Consider the following 16022-nt stretch of genomic DNA (forward strand, 5'->3'; position numbering starts at 1 on the left):
TAATAACAGACGAGGAAATGTAATGGATATTGAACTTACTGGAATAATTGTGATTGGGGCTTGATTATCTTGGAGAGAGTCTCTCCATGCAGGTTTAGTATGCCGACGCTGTCAATTTTATCTGACAGTTGGAATGAGAACAATGTCGACGGTCAACCGCGCAGAGTGAATCGTGTAGATGATGTTTGCCAAGGCTTAGTTAATGAATTCTCTCCTCATAAATATTCATTTAGTGCACTTACCAACCGGTTCTGAATCTAATTAACACCGTCAAGCATTGGTTAAACAGACAGAACTGATAACTATTCCAGTTCTAATGACGATCAGACCGGTACTTTGTTCAAATAACCAAATCATTTTGCAGCACCTGCAAAGTGAATAATCACACTATGACTAAGTTTAAGTCAGGAAAAAAGAATGTCATCTAATCTGGACTACTGGTTATTGTTAATTCAATCCAAGAAAATCACTTCAAGAGGAACTGTCATCAATTTGCCTACAGCTCAAATACTGTGCCAGTTTTAACAAGATTACAGTGAGTGGATTATACAACTGCGGCATTCTTAAATCTGACACCTCTGTCACAGATGTGAAGCCCAAGCGAAGATCGTCTTCATAAAAATGGCATGTTTAATGTCACTGCTATATATTAAACAGGCTATAAAAGAAATACACAGTGTGAACGAACATTAAAGCAGATCAAATGTGTGCAGACAATTTTTGCCTGTAGCAGCTCAGCAGTAAGACCTGGTTAGCGCAAGTAACTTAATACTGTTTAATTGAATCACGTAAGGACAAAGGCATCCAAACACTACATTAGAGACACTTTGCCTGCTGCCCTAAGAATTGATGTTTTAGCCTTTCATAGAGGACGCTACAAATCAGTGTTTGTCCTCTGGAGGGAAAACACATCTCATATAGCTCATGCCTTGTGTAGTTTTGTGCCAGGTTAACATTCATTTGCCTTCCTGTGAGTCATCGTATTCCTCATCGAAACAGATCAGGAGAGGGAGAGAGAGAGAGAGCACTCAGAGGAGATCAGCTCTAAAAATAAAGAGGATAAGGCATGATTAGCATATACTTCCTGCCCCCTTACTTATGCCAGTGTCTCAGCAGACAGGAGGCAGCAGATTGTTTCAAATCTCCGGCCTCTCTGGAGCGCCACAGGCTGTGGAAAACACAGCCCGCCCTTCGTGCCATTAGCGCTGTGACCTCCACGGTGTTAGATCAGGTATTGGGTGAGAAACTGGTGGGGAAGAGGAGGGCTTTATCACGTGTCATTGAGGTGCCTGGTTTTAAACTGTCCTCAATCGTCCGTGGACGTCCAGAAAGGTCAAAGCCAATCCCGCAAAAAAAAGGTCATGCTTTGACATAATCACACAGCTGAATCATTTTGGATCTGGTCTGTTGAACAGCTTGCAGGCCGTTTAGAATTGAAAACTTTAGGATGGATGAGGGAGAAGGTCAAATTGTCATGCCCCTTTAGATACAAAAGGTTTAACAAGAACACTATCTGGAAAGATAACAATCTTATAATTTGTCAGACAGTGAGATTAGCCAGAGGAATACGTTTGGACCTTTGAGAGTTCACAGTTTCCATAGGAACAAAAAAAAACATTTAACAGTCATCAGTGCTCTCAAACGCCAGAAAATGATGAGAGAGGTGATAAATGAGCAAAGAGCAGCTGACTAACTGTTAACATGTAACAAAATCATATTTTAATCTGATCTGTTTTAGCTGTAAGGATAATCTGAATGAAAAGGATGAATAAAAAAAAAAAAAAAAAACAATTGTAATAAAAAATACAATAAAAATGTAATAATTGATGATGATGATAATAATAATATTTATTATTATTATAAATATAATAAAATTAAAAGTTGTTGATACACTTATTATTGATCTTATTTAGTTTAGTTATTTAGTTAATGCTTACACTATTATATTATTATTATTATTATTGTAAAAACAAATGCAATAAAAATTTAATTGATGATGATGATAATAATAATAATATTTATTATTATTATTTTATAATAGTTTTAGAAGAGAAGAATTAAGAGTTAATGCTTGCTTAATATCATCAGTATTATGTTTTAAAAATAAAATATAATAATAGTAAGAAAGAATTCATTATTATTAGTTAATGCTAATACACTTAATATTATTGTTAATCTTATTTACAATAATAATAATAATAATAATAATAACAGTTTAAATTCAGTAAAGACATATTCAATGATATACTGCCAAATATTTGAATGAGTCAAATTTCACCTGCAGCTATAATTCATTCCCCTTTTGTGTCTTTAATAATACTGCAGTACAGAGATGAAATTTTATATAAAATATGGAGGAACAATTTGAACAGTCTTCACCCTAGAGAGACGGCAAACAAATGGACTGCATTAATAACCCAACAATAACAAAGACAAAAACAGATGCCGTAGGCAAAACGAAAATATTTTGCCCTCAGTTTCTTGTAACGGTAATAAATGATAATTTTTGTAATAGAGATCAAGTGCTGTAAAGAGCCACAGCTGAATTAAAACAGTACAACTAAATACACTTATGCATTAATTCTCAAAACGATGCTTGTCTTCACATGCTGTCACTGATGCGCAGGAAACTGCCAGCTTTGAGATGCTGGCTGGCGAGTTGCCTCTGAACAACAGGTTTCGTACATGCTAATTAGAGAAGAAAGACCTCTACAGGCGTGAATTATTCTATCTGTCCTCCAAATCAAAGAACGAACAACATCTTGATAGCAAATTATATGAAACCATTCCCTTTTAATGAATGCCGCCTCTCCCCTCCCATTCCAGCCGAGAAACTAAACAATGTAATGACACATGCCAGTAATGAAGAACATTCTCCAATGCAGTCTCCAAATAAAATAAGACAGAATTAATTACAGTGAGGCGGACTGACCTTTTCAGCTTGATAAATCATAAAGCGACGTTAGGCCTGTGGACATAGAATGCCTGGCTTTGATAAACAATATCCTCCCTCCTGTATTGACCCAAGAAAAGCCCTGCACCGATATTACCAAACGGAGTTCTGACTGAAAGCCACTGTCTATTCCAGGTCTCTAAAGCATTTTTTTTATGGACCCATTATATATTTCATCAATCAAGCTATCGTTTTTTTTGCATTCCATCATGAGCCCAAACAAAGTTTCTTTGGGGAAAATGCACCCAACGGCTTTGAAAATAGTCTTTTTAACTCTGTTTCTGAAGCAGCTGCATGTTCTGTATACTTCCTCATTATGAATTCCACTTTTGATTGGTGCATTTCAATCACAAACCTAGTCACAGAAATCATAATTGACTGGAGTGGAAAAGAGATTGAGCACTTGACAGTTGCCAAAGAAAGTTTTTACCAATCATGAAAGTAAAATCAAGCACAAATCTTTCATAACTATTCTTTGATATGTTATTTAAACTTGATCTTTAATATCAGCAGCTATATAGGGATGATTGATAATGCTTGATGTTAATAACAAGGTTTTATTATCTCTTAAGAAGGCAGATTTTAATGAAAAAGGAAGCATGTCTAATGAGTTTGTTTCTTCATCAGAGCAGATTTTGAGAAATGTACCATAATAAGAGGATGGACTTTTTCACTGAAGGAAGCATTATTATGGATTATGGACTTGTATTTTGGACAGAAGCAATGGTTTCAAGTTAAAACTCCTTAATAATGGATTTGTTTCTTACAAATGCACAGCAAATTTTGCTTCACAAGATGTTTATTGATGGACTGGAGTGTGAATTATTGGGATGTTTTTATCAGCTGTTTGGACTCTCATTCTGACGGCACCCATTCACTGCAGAGCATCGAATTGGTATTGATTTGGCCAAATCTACTCCGATTAACAAACAATACATCTTGGATGGCCTGGGGGCGAGAACATTTTCTTTAAACATATCTAAATCTTTTGTGTTATACATTAGAGTGTCTAAATGTTCTTGTTACCACAAACACTCCATTTTTTACACTTTGGTGAGTAAGTCACACTACCAAAAGCTATTATTAGGCCTATATTTACCTTATTTTCCTATCACAATCCAAACACAAAAAAGAGCTCCAACAAATCAGTTTTTACCTGTGCACACAACCAAAAAAGATCAATGCCCCTCGACCTGAATACAAAGCAAAAACAAGGCAATTACATTCACATTTGCTGATGACTACAACTAGCATGCATTAGCTTACACAATACTTCTTGGACTGGCCATTTCAAAACATTCACACCCATTTAAAAACTGCTGTTAAGACCAGTGTGTTTAAATGGTAGCTACTGTGCTTTCGGGGTGGTGGGGGGTGGGGATAAAAATAAAAACATGCAGAGACGGTCAAACAAAGAAATTTGCTAAATGCATGGAGCCATTAAGACAAATTAAAAGGAATGCACTGCAGCAGTTCACTCTAATGCACTAATGTTATTGATTGCAAGTCATGGTACCAGTTTCAGTCACAGTCCGTAACAATATCACACAGTAGTGTAAGAGAGGAGAGTGCTGCAATCTCTGATAAACCAGCTCTAAAAGCCCCTCCAATGCCAGTCTAATGCCATTTTCTCAACCACTGATGCATAATTGGGTGTTTGTGGTGATATAAAAGTAGCTCTGTATATATGAGGTGATGAACTCATCAGAAAACCAAAGAAACTTTGGCTGCATCTTATTCTATTCTATAGCTTTGAATCACTATATTTTGGGACTCCACTAAATACGACTCATTTACCAGAAACATATGTGACCCTGGACCACAAAACCAGTCTCAAGTCACTGAGGTATATTTATAGCAATAGCCAAAAATACATTGTATGGGTCAAAATGATCGATTTTTCTTTTATGCCAAAAATCATTAGGATATTAAGTAAAGATCATGTTCCATGAAGATATTTTGTAAATTTCTTACCATAAATATATCAAAACTTAATTTTTGATTAGTAATATGCATTGCTAAGAACTTCATTTGGACAAGTTTAAAGGCCATTTTCTCAATATTTAGATATTTTTGCACCCTCAGATTCCAGATTTTCAAATAGCTGTATCTCAGCCAAATATTGTCCGATCCTAACAAACCATACATCAATGGAAAGCTTATTTATGCAGCTTTCAGATGATGTATAAATCTCAATTTTGAAAAATTGACACTTAAGACTGGTTTTGTGGTCCAGGGTCACATACGAGTTAGCAGAATAATAATTTTAAAAAAAAAATGCATGGCATTTGGCCAGTGTTGTTTTTGTTAACTAAAACTCTTAAAAATTGTTTACAGTAATTGTAATAAAATAGTATATAAGCATTAGATGACAAGGTTAAACCTAATCATGTTAATGCTTTAAAATATGGTTCCACTTGTTAAAAATTAAAGCTTTTTTTTTTAAATGAAACTGAAAAAATATTAAATGATAATTTTAAAAAACTGCCTACTCATAACATTTTAAATTTTAATGTAACTGAGCAATTAAAAGTTGGTTAAATCACAACAGCCAACAACACCTGAGTCAGCATCTTCATTGTTACTACTATCTGTTCCATATTGCATCTGTCCTTTGTCAGTGTTAAAAAAAAATGAGAAACTATAAATATTTATTTAAAGAGGTTACATTGCATTCTCGTCTAATCTCCTTCGGCGTGTCAGCGTGTCTGACAAAACAGGAGAGCAAAGGTACATTCATCAACGTACCTACGGATGACAGGGATGAAGAAATACTGCCATTTCTCACTCAGCCACAGAAGCGTCAGGCTGATAGACTTTGCTGGATGCCTGATATCTTTTCAGAGCACACATCTGTAATACTGAGACAGTGGTGTCTCACTCCATAAACAAGTGGGCAGATAAAAGAGAAAGAGTGACCAGGATTCAAGTGCAGTCACCCCATCGAACACTTACTCACCCTTTATTCAACTTTGTCCTTAAATGACTTATGAGTTCAATGAAGGTCCCTCTTTTATTTGAAGGAAAAACAAGACTTTGTGCTCAAGGGACATCGGAATATCTGCTTTTTCTGGTTATATTTTACAGCAATATTTTGTAATCTCACTAAAGTACAGTATTTACCTGGCAACAAAAGTTGCCAATAAAATCCTGTAAATACCCCTAAATCCAAGACGATGTTGTAATAATTTAACAATGAAAATGCTGCAAAGAATAATTTTAACAGTAAACTGTAAAATACTGATTTAAATGCATTATCATGAGAACTCTCTTAATACATTTACAAATGAATAAAAACCAAGTCAAAGATGCTGCAAATAAATATTTATTAAAACTGACAGAAAGACATTGCAAGGCTTTTACTGGTAAAAAAAATAAAAATGTCAGTCTTTCAACAGTTAGAATCTTATCATAAAATTAACATAGCATCACAAAATATATCACAAAAAATAAGCCATATTCTGAGTAGAACATTAACTTTCTATAAAAAATTAAGGTCAATCAACAGAATTTGTACAATTTTGGTTAAAAAAGGATTCAAATAAAATGCTGGAATCAACATTATACCACAAATTCTGTTGTTTGAGCTTGTTATATTAAATTTAGAATATTCCTGCAAAAGACAATTTAATAAATACATACTGAAAGTCCATCAACTTTCTGAGATGAGGACACACATGAGGGTTGTCCCTCTTCTCTGAGACCTTTCCACTTGTTTTGCCTCTGTGTATCCGTCTTGTATCCAGTGAGTGTTGTGATTCCAACAAAACATCTGCACATAAAAACAAGCAGAAGCTTTAGAATAAAGTTCAGTATTGAATGAAACTAGCTCAATAAAATAAATGTAAAAATGCCACTTATACAATACAATCAGCATTTACCAGTACTTAAACTAAATAAGTAACCTTTTTCACAAATGAAATTACTCAAGTAAAACATGTTACCTTTTGAAATAATTCAAGTGTGCAAAAGACGCCTGCTCCCGGGACGCCAGACTGAAGTTGTAATAAGACTGAAAATCCAGCCGCAAAGTTGAGGTATGAATTCACAACCATGTGACCCTCGAATAGGCCTAGTCAAAAGCCACTGGGTGCACCTGAAATTAATAAATAGAAGCATATATAAATATATACAATAGAATATTTCAATCTAAAATGTAATTAAAATACAAGTTTATCAAATGATTTACAACAGAATTAATAAGAATTAATACATTACCTAATATAATCAGCTTCAGAGAGTCTTGAAGCATCAAACATTTCTCCACATCAGCTGCTATTCTTTGCACCTACAAGAAATAATGAAAATTATCTTGTGATTTTTTTTAAATGCATTTACATAAATGAGACCAAAATGAACACACAAAAAGGCATATATTTTAAAATAAACAAACTCTTAAATTTGATTAATAAATTCAATTATAATAATACATTGTAGAACAGTACCACCAATCAAATTAAATAATTTATAATGCAAAATACAACTGTGTTATGACATAGTTTTACATTAATTTTTGAAATTACAAATAAGAAATGTAAAAATGCAATTATACTTTTTAAACGTGAAACTAAACCGCCATTAGGTGGCAGCAAATAATTTAATGAGTGAGTCAATTGAGTCATTCATTGAACCGATTCCTTCAGAATACTGAATCATTCAGTAAAAACACCGCTGAGTTTTGCTTTTGATCTTTGTTTTCGTTGGTGAAATGGAACAACAGTCAATATTGTGTATAAAAAGTAAGTAACTTAATGTTAACTAATTGTTTATTGAACTATGTAACATTTGTAATCGTGATAATCAGCAACAGATCACTTGTTATGCTACTTAATATTATGTGTTATAAATAAACTCAACAGTTTGAACATTTACCTCATGTTTCTTCCGTGAGTTTATGTGTGCTGTTAAGGTTATTTGTTTTGATGTTGAATGTAATAAAATCAGAATCAGGCTAACTTGTCCAATCGGGCATGTAAAGATGTATTTCACTAAAAAATTGTCCCGGACAAGCTTTAATGTGGAGTACAACTACAGTGGCAATAGACACAATTTCTCATTTACAAGTTATTTCTAATTATAGTAAGATGTCACGTCAGTATGGGACAGTTGAAAACATATAAACACATAAAATTTCACATATTTTGCTGTTCGTCAGTTATTTCGACAGATAGAAGTTAACGTTACTATGACAATCGTTCACACTGGGCATTATGTTAAAAGTTGGGTAAACTACTTTAAATGCTCTCAATAAGAAAATTAAACTGCCAAAATGAGAAAAATGCAGCATTTAGCCTAACTATGCTATGATTGCAATTTCCATCTTATTGCACATAAGTTACCAAGGCCGCTTGTCTAAATGTGTGATAGCAGCATGATATGGCTTATACATTAACTTAAATAAATATAAAAGGATATATTTCTTAAGTAAAATTAAGTGAACTTACCAGGAATTATGAATAAAGCCTCTAATCTTCAATCGTTCTGGCACTGCTCCAGTCGGCTGGATTTCAGATTTGAACGATGCGCGCACAATCCCATAATGCCACACTAGAGTAAAGTAGTGTAAGAAGCAGGAGCTACAGTGATAACACCTGCTTCTTGTAAATTAATTACAGTTGACATGGAAATATACTGCTAACAACTGTAAAACCTCATTTGACCCACAATGCATTGCGAATTACAGCTACATCTTGTAAAGTGTTTAAACAGTAAAATTCTGTAAAATTTTGCTGTAGAAACTACAGCAATTTTTTACAGCGTAGTCAACATCAATATCTATATCACATTATCTAGGCCTATTTCACAAAGTTATATCCCAAACATAGTTTTCATAGCGTGAGGCGCAACGTGATGTAAACAAACACTGCTTCATACAGTATCGTTCATGTGGCACCTTGTTATGTCAGACCTTTCAGACATATTTGCATTACACTGGCTCGATCACCAGTATTAGTATGTAAAACCTGCGAATATCTACCTGCTGTTAGAATGCATTGTTTTAACTAAGCGCCTCTCTGAATGATCGGGCTAGTGCTGCTTTATCATTCTTGCGTGTTTTAAGCCTTGTCAGTTTAAACATTAAACTGTTTTAAGCCGTTTAAATTGCGAGTCAGCACAAAAAAAGATTTCAATGTGGTACTCGAACACTGTGACAAAGTTTCTTTGCACACACACATGGACTGCGATTAATCATGATTAATCGCAAATTTAAAATACTAGGATTTACCTGTAAATGTGTTGAAAAAGAAATGCATGACAAACTAGTTTAAGGAAACAGAACCTTTCACACTTCCGTCAGGTATGAGACATAATCCTTATTATTCTTTTATCATTATTCTTTTGTTTTTATTCAGCCATTATCAGCCTTTATACTGGCAATAAAATGTTTACCAAGCCACATCGCTTCAATCCCAGTATTTACCCAACTATTATCAAAAGTATTTCTAAATAAATACAAAAAAACATTTTCTTGCGACCTTACGTGAAGTAGTACGACAAAATGTATTATGAAGAAGAATTGGACTTGTTCTGCAGGTGCATTAGAGCTAATATTAGCATCATGCTACATAAGACAATTTATGAGATTAATAATTCACTTTTACTCAGAACTCACTTCAAACCACCTTTTGCGATCACGTGGAATTTGGTCGTTTACGGTTGTTAAAATATGCTGTTTATAACCTTTTATATCGCATTATATGAGCATTTCAGATGTACACATTCAACCCAAGAAAATCACATACAGACCATATCTATCGTAATCGTGTGTTTATGACCTTATATAATCTATAGTCGCTGTTGTCATGTTTATTTCTGCTGCTCTGCTGAAACTCATATTGTTTTTGATGTTACAACCGCCTCTCCGTTCTTAAGTTGCCAGGGATACATTCCAAGTATAATACACATTAGTAAAAGGATCTATTTTAATTTTTATTTGTTTATATACACTTTGGGCAGCCGCGGTACATTAAAAAAGTAGCCCAATAAACCGCAACCCACGGCTCTGTAATTTTTCCCGTAACTGTATTTTCAAAATAGCCCACTTGTGCCGTTACCCTGGCAACACTGGTTCGCTGTACCCTCATCACACAATGATAGATAACCTTCCGCGCTGCGATGACGGGAAGAAGTTGGTAAAAACTTATCTAACGATTAATTTACGTAAAAAAAATATTAACGAGTTAAAAGTTTTTGATTAATCGCATGCATTAACGCCTTAACGTTGACACCCCTAACAAAAAGTAAAGAAATACTTACACATATTACTTAACTGGCCAACGGAGCGAACCAACCCTGTGACGTCACAAGCGGTGGTACTGCAAGATGGTGGCACCCTTGCTCTAAAAGCTATAACAAAACATCTTTTTTTTTTCTTTAAAATGGTTTTATTAATCGTGTTTGTTATATATTTTTTGATTAAAGTGGAAATCACTTTACTAAATAATGCAAACTTGACTGGCTGCTTCACTTCCACTTTAAAGGGACATTTTGAGATTGTTTACTCACTATTAAGTCATTCCAAACCAGCACAACAATATTTCTCCTGTGGAACATCAAAAAAGCAGTTTAGCATAATGTCTGACCCGCTCTTTTCCATGCAATATAAGTAGATGGGGAGCAGCGGGTGTCAAGCTTCAAAAAGCACCATAAAAGCATAATAAAAGTGATCCATATGACTTGTGCACTATATTTCAAATCTTCTGAAGCCATACAACAGCTTTGTGTGAGTCATTATTTACACAAAATCTAACCTTGAAAAATAGCACTACTCTTTATTCTATTTCTAGTCTACTTTCTAACCCTACCCTCTAACACTAGCATTCTCCATTATTTTTCTACTTGTTTTCACAGCACTTATATATTGTTGCTCTCTCATTGGTTTGATTACCTTTATCATTTTCAAGTCATTGATTGCTCCTCATTTGTAAATCACTTTGGATAAAAGCATCTGCTAAATTATTAAATGTACTGTAAATGTAATGTAAATTAAAAATCCTGTTTGTCAACTGTGGTCACCATTCACTTTCTGGTTGTGGAAATGAGCTGTCTGGCCAATCGATCATAACTACATCTGGATTGCTCAGAAAAAATATCATCATTACATTTTTAAAGACAATCATTAGTAAATGATTGGTCATTTATAAATAATAATTTCAAGTAATTAATTGAAAATCAATACTTTTAATTTATTACATTTATTATAATAAATATTAACTAAAATTACTTTTAGTAGTAGTAAAGACTTTTACATTGTTAGACAAGATTTGCATTTTTTTTAAAAAGGTTTTCTTTTGATCTTTCTATTCAAATAATCCTGAAAAAAATATATCAGTTTCAACAAAGATATTAAGCAAGAAATCTTTTTGAGCACCATACCAGCTTATGAAAATGATTTCTGAAGGGTCATGTTACACCATTTTTTCCCATAAATAATTGCAGCCTTGGTGAGCCTAAGAGACTTAACAGCTTACAGACCCCAAACATTTTTATAGTACATTAAAAATAAATAGTTCATTAGCAGATGCTTTTATCCAAAGTGAATTCCAATAGTCTTATACAAGGTTCAATGGTGATAACTCATGGTATATGCACCACACGAGCATCGACTCAACATACTTCTGGTCACTAGCCCAGAGCGTTACCCACTACAGCACACCACCCCCACAAAATGTGCTTTATTTTTTTGTTTTGCATCTATTTCCTTCTCCAACCAACACACACAACTATTTCAAACAACAGAGAACAGGCTTTGGGCATCACCTTTATATTAATTTAACATCCTGCTGCAGCTCTTGGAGACAAACATAGAGTCCCCTTATCAATCCATATTAAGGGCGCCTTCTGAGTTTCAGTCTGAGCTGGTTTTCGGGAGCCCTGCGCATGAGGCCATGCGGTACAAGGCAGTAAATAAAACACATAAATGTGCCACAGCAGACAACCAGCAGACACCGGCCCTTTCAATGTTAATAGGAGAGCATTGGTTACCCGAGTTTAAATAATGGCCTCCTGCTTCTATCTCTGGGGTCAGGTACCCTAGGTGGCTGGATTTATGGAGTTAGCAAATTGCTTTTCTATCCTCATTCTTTGCGCCTCTTTCTGTCTGCTCATCCTTTCTTTCAACTCAGCACATGGATGATGGAAAGGAACAGGGGGGTGATTGGCCTGTTTTTCATGACCAGACAGCAGGATGTGTCTCAAGGCCAGGGGAAAGCACAGAGAGAGACGCTCATCAAAGGTGCAACTCTGCCGACACGTTCCATTACCAAGATGTTTCTCACAGCACTAAAATGCTTTATTCCAACATAGTTGGGGATGAGGCCACCGGTGAGGCTGCTGCCAGTCAAGAGTGATTGTGATGACCGAGGACGTGACTCCGCTTTTCAACTCTATGGGCTCAGAGCTGTATTTGCCTTTTCCCCTGACTCCTGGTTTATATATCCGATCACGACTAAGGCAAACTGAGGCCGTGGGATTGCTGGCGAAAACATCAAAAGCCAGACTGGAGATAAACAAGATTACACATTTATATAACCAACTTAATATGGTCCATACCTGAGGAACGTGCAAGACTAAAAGAAACTACACAGATTTGTTTATCACAGTCTTATTGATACACATCAAACATTCTAGTCAAGGTTTTGTTCTAGTCCCGTAACTATTCTTTTCTGCATTGCAAGCACTGGCATTTCCTTCAGGAAATGCAAATCTTAAAACGTATTGAATTATGGCACACAGAACTTTCAAACTGAACTTTGAACACGCTCAAGAACATTTCTCTCTTGCCGAATCTGTGTCCCCATAACTCCTGACATTTTTAGATCACTCCTCTAAGTGAGGCAAAACAAAAAAACAAGGTAAACTTCCCCTGGTAGTTCTCTGTGTACAAGGCGCCGTCTGAGCAAATAAATAATGTAGTCCAAAAGTACATGCTGATGATGTGCAGAGGGAAAACAAATCACCAAGAAAATGAGTTACAATTCAGAGGTGTAGTGGCACGCACTGCACCAATAAATGTTCTTGTCAAAACACATTTCAAAGTGCATTCAAAACTGTGTCATCTCACAACACTTGCTGTTCATCACATATTCACAATGACGACTGCAAGCGAGGGAATGGACACGCATGATTGGGGGAAGAACAAAGAAAGAGGATTGTGACGAAGGAATAAATGTTGAATGATTGGTAAATGTATTTTCAGATTACACAAAATGATTAAAAATTCATGGTTCTCGAAATCTGAGACAAAAGAATTTCCATTTTCAGTAATTCGTGATTAGTATCTTTCATAGAGATTTCAGAAGATTTTCAATTGTAAGTCAGGTACCAATCCTTAATGTAAGATTACTTGTGTACAAAAATCCTTTCTAAGCTTGCATGCAGAGCAGAACCAGAGAAATCTACATTCACTATAGCAAAGACTTTGACGGCTCCTTTCCTAGGCCTAGAAATCACACATTTAAAATTCCCTGATATTTTCAGGTTTCTTGTGTTCTATAACTCTGAATATGACAGCAAGGGAAAGGGTGAACTTACATGACATAAAGAAAAAAGGACAGGGGTAAGAAAAGGGGAGGAGGACTGTGACAGTGGCATAAACTTTGAATGACTCATGTGACTAACAAAGAGGATGAGCTGATAACTCATAGTGATGACTCTTGATCATTTCAGCAGGATCACTGTCTATCTAACACTCAGATAGGGATAGACACTTATTACGTTTCCTCTTTTTGTGGCTGTTCAGCATGAACCGCCACCAGCTCCAAAGGCTGTCGGCGTTTCAAAGAACATCAAAGCAGGAGTCACAATAGTGCTTTTAAAGAAGCTTCAACCTCATATTACACTACTGTGCTACAACATTGAAAATTTATGAACGTGATTCGGAGGCAAATGTCAAAACCCAGACACATTTCATTTTTAAAATGTGGAGCACTGGAAAGAAGAGAGGAGGGACTGAATTCTACTAATTACACAATAAAAACAAAGAGATAGAGCTAGAAACATTTCCAGGGGCTGTGAACAACAAAAATGTATCAAAAGTTTGTGAACTGTGTTCTTATTTAGAACTAATTCAAAAAGGAATGATTCATATGAATCGGTTCTTTTAAGTGGATTCAAAAACATAATGCCACCAGTGTTGTCTGATTTCCAAACGAATCATTCCTTGATGGATTAACGAATTAATCATATGCCGTTTATTCCTACCGAATAAAAAACAAAGCGTAATTAAATTAAAATACTAGAGACTTTCCCAGACTAGTGTTTCCTGCACTACTATTAATAAGGATTCTACATCTGAGAATCAACTACAAGTGCTGCTCAAAAGAATGAATCTTATGAGTGGGTTCTTTTAGTGAATCAAAACATATCTCTTGCTGTAGATTCATGAATGACTGATAGACTATAGGCCTTTATGCCATGGTCTGTCTGAATACTGGATTCTGATTGGTTGGCAGGTGTTGATTAAATTCGTTTAACCGCACAGGTAGTTCCAGGTCAGTTTAATCACGTTCTATATTAATGCGCTTCCTATAAACATTGGTAACCATAGTAACATACAGTTACAGTTGAATAGTAATACCAGACGAAAATAACCGTCATTTGTACCTCCGCTGCGCGTCGGGTGGTTCTTTGCCTCCACGTCGTACATTCAAATCGTTTAATGCACAGCTAGCCGTTGATTATCCCTTGCATATACACCTTCGTTTTGGCAAATCAGCAAACTCTTGTGAATCTGTCAGAGCGGTTATTGAATTAATCCGACTCATTTACAGAATTAGGCCTACTTAAATAATCCTTAAATTGTACTTTAAAGTCGTTAGATTTAATAAAAATACACGAGATGTAGGCCTACTGTTATAATATGCGACATTTTATTAAAAATGAAAAAAACTAACAATTCCATTTAATAGACAGTCCCTTCCAATCACTGGATTGCATTCTTCTCTTAATAAAAACTACGTAAACACTTTGCAAGAACTGTATTTTTCCTGATAAATTATTAGACCTGTTCTGTTACAATCTGAAACGATCTCATATGCTAACCGGCAGCTGAGGGCAATGCAATAAGAAATGCATTTCTTTTCCCCTATGAATATTTCTCCCTCCAAAGTACTAAAAGAACAGCTAGTGAAAGAGGAATCGATAAGAATCGGAAATAGAACCCTTAATTCTTTACGATTCCCGTAACGTTACCTACAGGTTACATAGACGCTCTTCAATCAGCTCATAAAGTCACCGGCAGATGACGGTCATCATTTAAGCTACACTTCCGAGATATTTTTCTCAATAGAGCATCGGACAAGATGATAAACCACAAGATCTGCTGCACTGGCTTCACGTGTTAACCGGTTACACAAGAAAAGCATTTCACATCAGGCCTTTCTATAAGCCACCGATGAGGAGTTTGCATTAATAATAACGGACATCACAAGCTTGATTTATCTCGCGTCTCTAAACTGAAACTAAAGGCTTAGCGGGAATGTAACGGTTCTAACCATCGTCACGGCACACCTGCCAACTACAGCAAATAAAGTCCTACCTTTTTCTTTGAAAGGTGAGAAACTGCGAAAGTGGAGCACTTCAGATTTCCATTTTACACGGACGCTCAGATGAAAAGAGGAAAGCTGCGGGATGAGAGTAGAGAAGTGATGATCGGGCAGACGGCGATGAACGAATAATCTCTCATACATCAGCAAGGACATCAGCCGAGAAAGGTAGATCGCGTAGTTTTGCGCTCGCAGAATTCATCGTTTGAAGTTGTACACCTGCCTCAATTCATGATAACGCATGAGCTGTAATCCCGGAGGTGTGCGCGTATTCTTCATTCACTCCAGATGAAGTTTGCTGGACGGCATCGTGACGCGCTCGCGCTGAAAATAGCTCGGACCAGAGAGGGGACACATCGTCGCGAGGCATCTCCAGAGCCCTTCATAAACACGAAGACGTGTCATGCTGAGTTGAGGGCGCTCACATTTATGAGACGGGCTGTAAAACGTTATGCCGTGGTGCTTTGCTCACACTGCCTTGATGCTGAGATTTCCTAGGATGCACTTGGACCAAGTTACCTAGG

At 35.8% G+C, this 16022-nt stretch overlaps 1 protein-coding gene and 1 long non-coding RNA gene across 8 annotated transcripts in view; both read right to left on the reverse strand.

Annotated features, from left to right (window-relative positions):
* The window catches only part of drp2 (dystrophin related protein 2), a 156521-nt gene extending 140502 nt beyond the window's left edge, over nt 1–16019 (reverse strand). For 5 of the 7 annotated variants that reach the window (XM_058797331.1, XM_058797332.1, XM_058797333.1 and 2 more), the window contains exon 1: nt 15492–16019. In XM_058797331.1, coding sequence (XP_058653314.1) covers nt 15492–15654 — 163 coding nt within the window. In that variant the 5' untranslated portion in view covers nt 15655–16019. Of the gene's footprint in view, nt 1–6595; nt 6620–15491 lie in introns of those variants that run through there. The other 2 variants (XM_058797334.1, XM_058797336.1) reach the window with 2 other exon arrangements.
* On the reverse strand, nt 6321–8736 carry LOC131553025 (uncharacterized). The gene is made up of 4 exons (XR_009274098.1): nt 8398–8736; nt 7172–7241; nt 6898–7049; nt 6321–6725 (listed from the first exon to the last, which is right to left on the reverse strand). It is a non-coding gene; the product is annotated as an uncharacterized LOC131553025 (long non-coding RNA).
* Nucleotides 16020–16022: the final 3 nt, after the last annotated feature.

Source organism: Onychostoma macrolepis, chromosome 14, assembly GCF_012432095.1.
Source record: "Onychostoma macrolepis isolate SWU-2019 chromosome 14, ASM1243209v1, whole genome shotgun sequence".
NCBI classification, from domain to species: Eukaryota; Metazoa; Chordata; class Actinopteri; order Cypriniformes; family Cyprinidae; genus Onychostoma; species Onychostoma macrolepis.